General features: G+C 40.9%; 1 protein-coding gene across 2 annotated transcripts; it reads right to left on the bottom strand.

Moving 5' to 3' along the window:
• Positions 1-1,620: 1,620 nt before the first annotated feature.
• On the bottom strand, positions 1,621-9,550 carry LOC131426202 (PHD finger protein 14). Of its 2 annotated transcripts, none has more exons than XM_058588753.1 (6): positions 9,151-9,550; positions 6,128-9,093; positions 5,950-6,051; positions 2,071-2,456; positions 1,901-2,009; positions 1,621-1,836 (listed from the first exon to the last, which is right to left on the bottom strand). In XM_058588753.1, exons 2-6 carry the CDS (start codon positions 9,071-9,073, stop codon positions 1,819-1,821), a joined length of 3,561 nt encoding a protein of 1,186 aa, XP_058444736.1. In that variant the 5' UTR covers positions 9,074-9,093; positions 9,151-9,550; the 3' UTR covers positions 1,621-1,818. The 2 variants fall into 2 exon arrangements, with proteins under 2 accessions (XP_058444736.1, XP_058444735.1); XM_058588752.1 differs by having other exon boundaries at positions 6,128-9,079.
• Between the last annotated feature and the right edge of the window lie 1,963 nt (positions 9,551-11,513).

Below are 11,513 nucleotides of genomic sequence, written 5' to 3'. Positions count from 1 at the left end.
ATTTGAGAAAATACACACAGAGGTATTTTTTTTCAAGGTACGTGAATTTTTTATGCGAATTTCCGAAGTAACGCGGATTTCCAAAGTTACGCGGTTTCCTTGTTTTATCTTAGAAATGCATGAAACGTCGAGATCTGGTGTTTTTTTTAAGTCAAATCTCAGACACTTAGAATATTTTCGATTCAAAATAAAAAATTCTTCTAGATTACACCAGATCTCGACTTTTCATGCATTTCTAAGAGATTTGGCATTAGGCAAAATTTCGATTAAGTAAATCTCTTTTTCTAAGTTCCAAAGTCGATTTTTTTTCCAAAAAAAATGTTTTTGAGATTATACCAAATCTGGACGTTTCATGCATTTCTAAGATATTTGATATCAAAAAGCAAATTTATTTAGTTTTGCGGTTTTTTTACACGGATTTCCGAAGTTATGCGGTTTTATTTACACTTTTTTTTACGCGGTACGTATCCTCCTCGTAAAAAGATACCTCACTGTATGACCACTATTTCCTGTGCCTCCGCAATGGGGAACTGGGAACCAGAATAGCCGAAATCAGTCTACTTATAATGACTATCGAATGGAGTAGTTTTGAGGTCAGTTTAGGTTTTTTTCGCCCCTGCTATAAAAGTTTTTACACACTTTACTCTACAATTCAGGAAAAGGAAGTCGGAAGTCCAGATGAAATTCTGAAATTTTGTATGCGACCATAAGACCATCCATTTGAATCTAAGTTTGTAAAAAAAGGTTACGCCATCTCTGAGAAAAACTAGTATACATATATTGATTTTTTTTTGCACATCTTACCTCGTAACTCCGAAACCGAAAGTCTGATACAAACAAAATTCAGGAATTTTTTATGAGACTAGAAGAATTTTATTCTAAGCTTGTGAAAATCGGTCCAGCCATCTCCGAGAAAAAATTGTGCAAAAAAAACGTTACACACACAGGCATTTTGCGTACCCGACGAACTGAGTCGAATGGTATATGGTTTTCACAGTGATTGCATAACCTTTCGATATGAGAAAGGCAAAAACATGTGATCAATGCAATATAAATTATACGGATTTATACTTGACTTTGCCTTTCTCATATAGCCTCCGTCAAAATCAAAAAAGACAGTTAACAAAAAGAGGCTCTCATTTGCAGTTAGACCCTTTTGTCGTGGGACTATCGATATGATGATTGGTAGAGCCTGGTTGGCAGCAGTCCAGTGACATAAACTTTCCATTCTTCGTCGTGCAAAGTTGCCAATTGATAGTGACATTTAGCAGCTCTGTCTGTGTGTGTAGGTAACGTTTTTTTTAAACTAACTTTTCTCGGAGATGGCTGAACTGATCTTCACAGTTTTAGATTCAAATGAAAGCTCTTTAGGTCCCATACTAAATTCCTGAATTTCATTTTGATCTGACTTCCGGTTCCGGAATTATTTTGAAGAATATCACAGTATTATATATGATTGATATGAGAAAGACATCATTACACCACTAGGTGGATTCAAATAGGTTTTTTTCTTTCAAACGAACACTATCGATGATTTGCTCTAACTTAGATTTCTTCAACTTTGCCGCAGTAGTTTCAGATATACTCAAATTTTTTTATGTTGAATTCAAAATCACTGGATTTTTATATTACATTGAATGTTTTATCGACCACAAGGTGTTACAATTCAAATAAAAGAAAATACTTTTCGCTTGATTCTCAAATTCAGCCATAGGAGACGACTGTCCGGAAAAAAAAGTCCAGCTCCGATCAGTACATTTTGCATATACAACTGACGACACTGCTGCGATCGGCGGTGCCTCACCTGGACTCGTAGTCTCAGTTGTTCTCCGTGTCCTGAAAATCGAAGTATATGGCATGATGTCAGGAAACAGGACGACCAAACAAAATCATAACTTACCGTTGGATCACAATCGGCGCAATGCCACGAGTAGCCTCGACGTTTTGGTGATTTCTTCACCGGTGGATCCAGGCAACCGAAGTGATAATTCTTGTGACATTCATCACACCTGCGGAGAAGATTGATTATCGATTAACTAGATGATTAATGCATGCTACGAGGACACATACTGAACGATGTTATTCGGGGTTCCTGGTGTACGACAAACATCGCACATCGTGCTGCCATTGGAAGCAGTAGCCGATGAACCTGAGGTGTTATTACCGGACGAGGTATTCAAACTGGCCCGGGGAGGTCTGCCTACACTAAGACGACGACCCCGACCACGTCCCGGAGCCGGGGGAACTTTACTACTGCTAGCGGTAGTCTTTTTAGCCATACTGGCCTCGGAAGCGATGGTAGGCGTCGATGCGGAACCACTCAGCGAAGATTGAGATCTGTTGGCCGCAACCGGCGGGGATCCAATCGATGGTGCCGAAACAGTTGCTTTGATTGCATCGGGCTTGGCCGGAGATTTCTGGATCGGCACCGATGGCGAACTTAGCGGAGTACTTGTCTGTGAAATGGAAGAGTCGTTAGGAATAAAATAACCATTATGGGGTTGCTCGAACTGTTGATGTAGGACTACACACAACTATTGTACAAACCACTGAGAATTTTTGGGCAGTAGTATTTCTGTGTTACACATATACTTATTTCTATCCAAGCGAAATATACTTCCGATAATAATTTTCTTGTACTAATAAATTATTTTATTTTTTATCGATTTTGAAAATGAAATTTTTATACCAATCAACCTGTAATTCCGAAACCGGAAGTCGTATCCGGATGGAATAGGGTAAGGTTATATGGGTTTGTAAGACCTTTCTTTTAAGCTTGTGAAAATTGGTCGAGCGGTTTTCGAGAAAATCGAGTGCACACTTTTTTACTCTTTTTTACCTCGTTACTCCAGAAGCAGAAGTTTGATTAGGATCAATTTCAATAGCAGGCTATGGAACCGTAAAGCCGGTTGTCAAAAGGTGAAATAACGAAGTGCTCAAAAGTTCCTATCTCATGCATCCCCGTGTGTCTATAATGACATTTTATCAATAGAACGGTGTCGATTGGATGCTCTCGCTTTCTGCGTTAGTAGCAGGATGAGAGGGTGCGGAAGTATGAGCAGGAGTTTGTGATTAAATTTTCAATTTTTTTTGCTTTCTTTTTCGCTCTTGCACGTCGGTTTTGATGTAGTGTCAGGCGAGGCGACCTTCAACCAGCAGCGGCCAAAACAGACCTCCTATGAGGTATAAAGCCCCAAACGCTCAGGTTGCGCTATCATTCGCTTGTACAGACTGGATTGAATTGTGAAACTGAATTCTAAGGCTGAATTTTGGAACTAAATGCCACCTGAATATTGAATTTAATTTCAGTTTTAGAATTTTAGCACAACCTTGAGACAGATTGAATGATGCTGTCGCGGACCCAGGGCTTGTCTGTATCCTCACTTAATGGAGAAGGATGCACACTAATAGTGCCATGGGTAATGTCTGACAAGAAGAGGCAACAATACACAGAATGGGAGCAATAAAATGGATATGTTCCTCTTTCTGAGTGTGCCAAACTTGTCAGGCATTGTCTATGCTACAACAAATACTACACTTTGATCTAAGGAAGAGAAGCGATCTACTAATTAAATTTGATCTCTTTGGAGTATGCAGTTGGTTATATGATCACCGAATCGTGTACTCTTTGTTACCTTTTGGAACCGCAAATGGAGTGGATAACAACGCCTGAAACATCCACACATAGTAGTTTAGTTGCTTGTTGAAAGTACCTCTCTCTTAGATTACATTGTAGTATGCTTGGCGCTTTCTCAGACATTCGACACTTTTACTTAGATCCAAACTAATGATCCACTCACTCATCAATCATCACTCATATTCTACTATGCAAAATATATATTTATTTCCTCTTCCCAGATTGTAGATTAAATACACCATCAAGCCATATTTAGTAAGTATAATTTCTATTGAATATCTTCTTTAAATATTTCAGCAACGAATTTGCACATGGTGAAAGGATGGCCGCCAGTGTTCAGTTGGTCAACATAGACTAGTTCATCTGACAAGGAATTGAGATTGTATATCCTGGATCCATAAATGGGCCCGGTTTAGAATCTGCGCTATTCAGCTGCCCGACCGGTAAACCCACAAAAAAGATAATTTCTAGTAATATACAAAAAAGTATTCCACTGCGTGATAGATTGAAGTCAAATCCAAATGATACACGATTGAATGATTTCTGCAAACCAATAATAGCCAGAGTTGAACGAACAAGTGAGCAGTACAGAGATTTTAAGCAATATACGTCAGTAAAAGTGTTTCCGAGAGTTTTGAGAGGCATTAGAAACAATAACATATAGCTGATGTGTTGCTTGAATGTCAGTTGTGCACCGAATTCCGAATTCCGGACGAAGCGATAAACTCATTGGAAACGTGTTCGACGATTTTTACTGCTAAGCGATGATCCATAAGATATGAATGCAAACATCGAAGAATGTTAGAACCAGTGTTGATGATTGCCGAAAATTTACAGTCTGATAATGATCGTTGTTGTGTAGAATTTCCCAAGAGAGAATCGCAAGTTGATAATTATCGCAGAAAATTGAACCGATGATTCAACTTGATGATTCTCCTACTAGGTTGCAATATTTCAAAACCCTTGTGTGGAGCATTTACATACATTTTCATAGACACAACTTATACAAAGGTTATATGCGCATAGTTAGAATAAGCGGCAATAGTAAAAGTATTCTATCGCAATTATCAACTGCCTATATAGAATCGGATCGCGACACGAGAATAAGCGACTTTTATTCTCAGAAATGTCATCGAGAGAAATTCGCTCTCGCACTGGTGTCGATTCTATGTTAAATGAGCCATGCCGGGTTTTTGTTGTTGCGATGATATCCGTCTCTCTTTGATGGCACAGATTCAATCGCTGAAGAGTTGCCAGTGAGCGTTCTTTGATACGATAAAAGCCATCCTTGGTTAGAACCGAATCCAAATCTTTCGAATTTAACAATCGTGATATCGTGGTTAATTATATCAAAAGCATAAGAAAGATCAGTGCAGAAAGCGTCTGTTTGTAAACCTTTCGACATATAATCAGACACGTAGGACATTAAAATAATAGATTGTTTGTTGTGTCTCGCTTAGTCATAAAGCCATGTTGAGTATCGACAATATATATTATAATATTTTAATTATTTATTAAAATTAATAATTGGTGATATTGGTTGATCTGGACAGCCGGCTACCGAGAAAAACATTAATTTATTGTTCGAATTATTAATATCAAGTGTTTTTTACTGTGTATTCAATATACCGATATATGTTATCTCAGTTGTTAACTTTGTAATATTAACGGATTTGCGCAATAGTTGATTTTTATCATTCAATTTATAATCCTGAAAGACAATCAATAACATGGAAGAAGAAAACATTCCAAATAAAACTTTTCTTCAAAGCTAGACGGAAATTGATAGGTTGAATAAAGAGATAATTTAGTAAAATAGAGTAATCAGAAGTGAAACATTGAAAATATAACTGATAACTGAAAGGAAAAAGAAACTCCTGCAATTGTCGCCTTTTACGACATGGAAGCAGGAACCCAGTGGATCTATTCTTGGTTCATTTTTTTGCGCCGGATTCCACACGGCATCTAGGCTGGTACTGCCCGGAGAGAGCTAATAGGTACTATCAATCTCCTAGTGGACCCCAGCCCCTCATAATAGAAGATTTCCATAAGTTGGAAAAACTTCTTTTGGAAGTGACATCCGAAATAGTCTATAAAGGGGAGCAATTACACCAATCGAGAATTGTTTTTTTTTCTTTTTTGACGATATCTATCAAACTTGTCCTTGTAAACGAGTTATGTTTTGAGACTGAAATTTTATACGGTAATCGCAACTCAATAAGCCAGATTTAAGATGTTCAAAACCTGACCCTATACAGGAAAGAAAGACGCAGTCCTACGTCAAAATAAATCTAATTTTTAAATGAGCTCACCACGATGGATTCACTGCTGGTGGACGGTCGTGGCGGTTCTATGCTATCGTTCGGCACGTAGATTATCGTGTGCGTATTGGAACCATCCAAAACTGATTTAATCTGCAAAAAAAAAAACAAAAAAAAAACAAATCGTTTCAAGAACCATCCCATGAGCACAGTCAACGAAATCACCTACTTTTATCTTGATTCGGGGTCTGTTCTCATCGGAACGCACCGGAAGAGCCGAATGGCTAGGTCCTCCGTCCTTGTCGTTGGGATTCTCCATGTCGTGATTCTTTCGTTTCCGCTTGCGTTTGTGTTCTTTTGTGATTGAACCATCCTCATTTGGGGACCTCTCGCGATGCTTTTCCTTTTTTCGTTTACTGTGTTTATGCGATGACCGGTGTGTTGAGGTGGAAGCCGTCGGCTCGGGAATTTCCTTGACACCGTCGGCAGATGCTGGGCCCGTGTTGGGAATGGAATCCGTCGAACCGGTCGTGATGGTTGTGGATGACCCAGTCGAAGAAGATGCCAGAGTTGTACCGGAACTGATTGAAATGACCGAACTACTTTCGGTGACTGTTGCAGTCGCAGTCGCAGACGTTGCAACGGGAGGATTTTGGTTCTCTGCCGAGACGACGGTCGGTGATGAGTTCTGTTTGTCTTTCTTTTTAGTATCTTTTTTGTTACTGTTGGAACTAGCTTTCGTGTCGTCGGGCGGTGTCGTTGGCTTGGGTTCTTCCTTCGATTTTTCCGATTTCTGTGACGGAGGTTTTCCGGAAACTTCCTGTTTCAATGCCACCTGTTTGACCGTTTCCTTCGCAGTCGGTGGATCTTTACTGTTGTCAACTGGTGCCGCGGGAGGTTTCTTCTTGCGTCCCCTTTTCGATGGAGATGATTCCGACGCTTCCACCGGTTCGGCGGTGCTCAGTTTGTCGGTCAGCTCGGCATCGAGTTTGGGAATTTCCAGTATCACCTCTTTCGTTTCTATTCCATTAGCTACAGCAGAAGCAGTTGGTGTCGTAGTCGTAGCCGTTGCATTCGAAAAAATTTCCATGCTGGAATTGTTTCCGAAGCTTTTGCGGGCACGTTTGACTACAATTTCCGGAGATCGTTCGAATTCGGGCGATGGCATATCGTACGGGACAATGATGCCGTCTTTGCTGTACCGCGTTCGAGATTTGCGCGGGGCTTTCGGCAGAATCACATTCTCCGGACCCGAATCATCCGACTTGTCGCACTCCGAACACTGCCAACCGTACAGTTTGGACTTTTTCGGGTGTCTGGTGAGGGGAGGATTCAAACAGCCGAGATGGTAGTACAGGTGGCAGGTATCACATTTGGCCAGCAAATGCTGATCGGAGCAACGCTTACAGATGCCACACTCGTTCAACAGTTCTTCACTGTTCTGCTTGCACTGGGTGCTAAGGATTCTTCCGGTATCTCCCGGAACTATGAGATTCTGCAGTGGGAAACCGACGCCCATTTTCAGCGCGGCCGCCGTCGGTACGGTGATTGTCCGTGCCGGTGGCGTTGAACTGGGAGTATTGATCACGACACTGGGATTCTGGAGCGGTGGCACCGACGGTGGTTTGCCAATCTGCTCCACCGGAATCAACGCTTTGTTCGGACAGAGAACGTTTATGTCGTCGTACAGCTTTTTGATCGCATCCTTTAGCTCTTCATTCTGATTTAGCGCTTCTTGGTTGATTTTCATAGACGAATCGTACTTCTCTCGCAGTCGCTGCTGTTCATCCAGCAGCTTTTTGTTAGTCAGAACTTGTTCTTGAAGATTATTTTTGATGTCCTTTAAACGAACCGTTCGGTCCAGATAGTATCCTATGAATTCTACGCTAAATGCCGGTGGAATGTGCCACTTTTTGCGCACATCGGCCAGGGCAGTCATTTGAGCTTCCTGAAATTCCATTGCTGCCGTATCGATGCCCATCAGTTCGGCTTTTAGCAACAGCTTTTTACACGCTGTTGCACTGGTCGTCAACAGTCGTGGCATTTTTTGGGTCGGTACCCAGGGAGGATTTTTTGTTTCCTTGTGAGTGATATACTTTTTACGGTGCTTAGCCAATTTTCGTTCTATTCTAACCTGTTCCGGAGAGGGTTTCTCCAACTTTTTCGCTTCCTGTTCCAGCTTCCTTTGTTCGGCCTTCAACCGAATGGCATTGTAATTTCGCTTCCGATGTTTGATCAACGTTTTATCGGAATGAATTTTACAGTGAGCGTAGAAAGGATCGGCTTGGTCAGCCTCCTCGGAGTGCGCCTCCGACAGCAGCCCAGCATATTGAGCACAAGTAACGTGAAAGTACGTTTTACACATGCCAGCATCACACCCGATACAAACACCGGTCCGGGAAAATTTCGCATCGTCACACAAACTGCAAGTCTTGGCACCCCATTTGTTGTAGGGCATTTCGAACAAAGTCACCGACGAAAGCTGATCTACCTCACCGAACGCAACGCCGGGAACGTACAAAGCACACACCAGGTGAACCCATTTACCGACATCGGTTTCCTTGAAGATACCACCTTTGTTCGGGCACAGTTCACAGTCCGGATCAAACACACCGGCCCGACATGCTTCGCAAAACCAAGGTTCAGTAGAACACGACGAAATGGTACTGCTGACACTGGTGCTTTCGCTAACACCATAGCAACCTTCGTGTACGGTTACCCCGCACCCGTCGCACTCGACGATTTCGTTTTGATCATCGCTTCGATCTCCCAAACACGCACAGCAGATTGCCGTCGATAGTAGCTTCAGCGTTGCCTTATCAAAACCTTTCGTTGTTTTATTCAAAATTTGCTCCAGATTCATCGGTTGATCGTTGTCGGTACCGACTTTTACCGCTTCGCTAGCTTTCGATCCCGTTCCGGTCGTACCACTGTCCGTGCCATCCTCATCCTCTCCATCGTCACTTTCATCGTCGCCATCATCATCATCGTCATCACCGTCATTGTCGTTGTCACCGTCATCATCGCCAGCATCCTCATCTTTGCTACCAGCCGAAAAATCATCACTATCATCATCGTGATCCTCGATTCGGAAATCCGAATCCGACGAGCTTTCGCCCAAATCAAAATCCAGCAGTGTCTGTGTGGTCAAATCGTTCCCGGCCTTACGTTTCATTCTATCCTAGAACCGAACAACTTTAATTCAACTTGATTCAAGTTAGTTATAATTAGTTAACCGAGCAAAATCCTTACACCGTTCCCGATCAAAACATTCGTTCGCAACTGTCAACGCACTAAAGCAAACAAACCGATTGTTCTGTGTTTGCTCCCAGAAGAACCTAACCTAACAAAATTTGCTGTTGTTGCAGATCCACTCCCGCACACACACCCTGCACCGGCTTCTGTACAGCCTACCGCAAACAACACCGACACGGAACCGAGTGTCGAGCTGAGCCTAGCGGTTCACTGAAATACACTTTTCACCACCGGAAAACGCACCAGTCGCTTCACTAACTATCGCAAACGATGACGGTACACCCGGGGCAACGTTTGATTGCACTTTTGAGCCGAAACGTGCCTGTTTTAACACAAAAATTACACTTTTTGCAGTCAACAGCAAGCGGTCAGCGTTCGTCGAAAAACTCATCCTTTCACAACGGTTTGACAGCAGTGGATCGTAGTGTGTGTAGGGTCGGTTTTCGGTCGATACGGGTGACATCTGTTGCGATGCTGAGCGGAAAGTGTCTCGGCTAAACGAAAACGATAATGTGAGACGCGAATGTCACAAAAAAGAATCATGAAACAAGCGACATCTGCCAATAATATCGATACTGGTGCGTGATCTGTTGTGTATTTGCATCTGAGACCCTATAAAATATTCGACAGATTTTTATCGCATTAGTAAGGATTTGTCGGTATAATAACATAAGTTTCATGCAGAATTTAATATCCCGAATCTATGCGGAATAAATTTCGTTGTTAACCGACCGAAATATTTTTCCTCCACTTCCTTCTTGATTTTGCTCGCTTTCGCATTGATTTCCTTATAAACTCGATATGAAAATTTTGTTAAGGGGAAACTCTATGAGAAATTAGTTTTCTACACTGATAAAAATTTGTACGATCGATTCACATGTAAACAGCACTTCAATTTAATGTGCTTTTTCATTTCAATACATAATCAAAGCGATTTGTTTTATAAGATTTCATGTGCAAATTCACTAAGATGCAAGATGAGATTATTTTTCACTAAGCTTCGATGTGTTTATCCTTTGAATGTTATGTGTTTTGCTATTGAATCGAACTACATGTGTTAAACACTCCATTTTCTAATGGAAATGAGTACATCACAAATGTATGTGCAAAACACTTGATTCGGTCAACTGTGTTTCAAATGATATCTATAAAAAAACAATGTGACATTCATATGCAATTCATATAGAATCTAGAGGTAACGATCCTATCATTTTGATGTGCATTTCAGATAAATGTAACACGATTTCCACTAAATATCAACAGATTTTACACTCATTTTATGAGTTAAGTGTATGTTTTCATGATTTTCATGTGTTCTACAAGTAGTGATAGTTCAAACCTGTGACAGTTGCACCTGTGACATGACGCTTGCGTGCAAATTATTTTCAGTGTAATTATTGCTTCAATTGGATATATTTAAAGATTTCGTATTAACAGGATATCCAGCTCTCACATTTCCCGAACATATCATTGGCAATATCCTTTTTTGCGAGAATGGAGCCGTCAGACGAGTCCGCATCGAATCTCGTACATAGAAGTAGGGGAGCGAAATGTCAAATTCGTGCAAAAGTTCGCGAAACTGTCATTCGCATAGATTCAACCCTTTCGAGACCACAAACTAGAAAACTATTTACCTATTACCTTTAAAATCTGTGATTGCTTTTAATCCACCAGACAATTTATTTCGTTTTTCTGCAAACTTCAGTACAACAGACAGCGAAGGGGTTAAAAACAACTGTCCAACTCCTGGGCAGAGAATTTTCCCGTTCGCGTACTAGAAATCCTCCAAAGCAAGTGTTAAATTTTATAAGTATGACGAGAAAAACCAAGAAGCCCGACGCAATTTTAAAAGTCTGTAAGTTGGACGACTGTATATAAGTTTTAAAAACCTGTAAAAAGTCTGCAAAATTGCAGAGTCTGCTAACAAAAAAAATCGGCAAATTTACATGCAAATCTGCAACCTAGCACCTGTGATTCTGACACTCATTATTTCGCTATTCTGCGACGATTCCGTTGCATTCTATGTCACACTGAAAACCACAATACTAATGGAAATAGTAAATGAGACGATAAAATTGCCCGCAGATTTGTCTTAGTCGCGAAAACGAACCAATAATGCGCTAGGGCGTAACTTCATAATTCACACAGGAAGCATAAATGTAAACAAATCGAAAAAGGGCGAAACTAGTAGTAAAATTTGCATGCCTTTTTTAAGATAAACCAACCAACCATCGACTAATCAAAAATTGATCTGAGAGTATACACACTTAGAAAATTTCGCAAAATTCGGTAATTTTTTGCCGAACTTTCAACAGCTGAACGTTCGGTAATCAGTTCGGTAATTAAGTTGATTACTGATC

The sequence above is a fragment of the Malaya genurostris genome, chromosome 1, assembly GCF_030247185.1.
Source record: "Malaya genurostris strain Urasoe2022 chromosome 1, Malgen_1.1, whole genome shotgun sequence".
Taxonomy (NCBI): Eukaryota; Metazoa; Arthropoda; class Insecta; order Diptera; family Culicidae; genus Malaya; species Malaya genurostris.
This window is presented reverse-complemented; position numbering and strand designations above follow the sequence as displayed.

Coding starts and splice junctions, on each gene's coding strand:
- LOC131426202 (XM_058588753.1), bottom strand. CDS start 9,073: ATGAAACGTAAGGCCGGGAACGATTTGACCACACAGACACTGCTGGAT. Junction 6,052..6,127: donor GACCCCGAATCAAGATAAAA/GTAGGTGATTTC, acceptor TTTTTTTTGCAG/ATTAAATCAGTTTTGGATGG. Junction 2,457..5,949: donor CCAGCAGTGAATCCATCGTG/GTGAGCTCATTT, acceptor TCCATTTCACAG/ACAAGTACTCCGCTAAGTTC.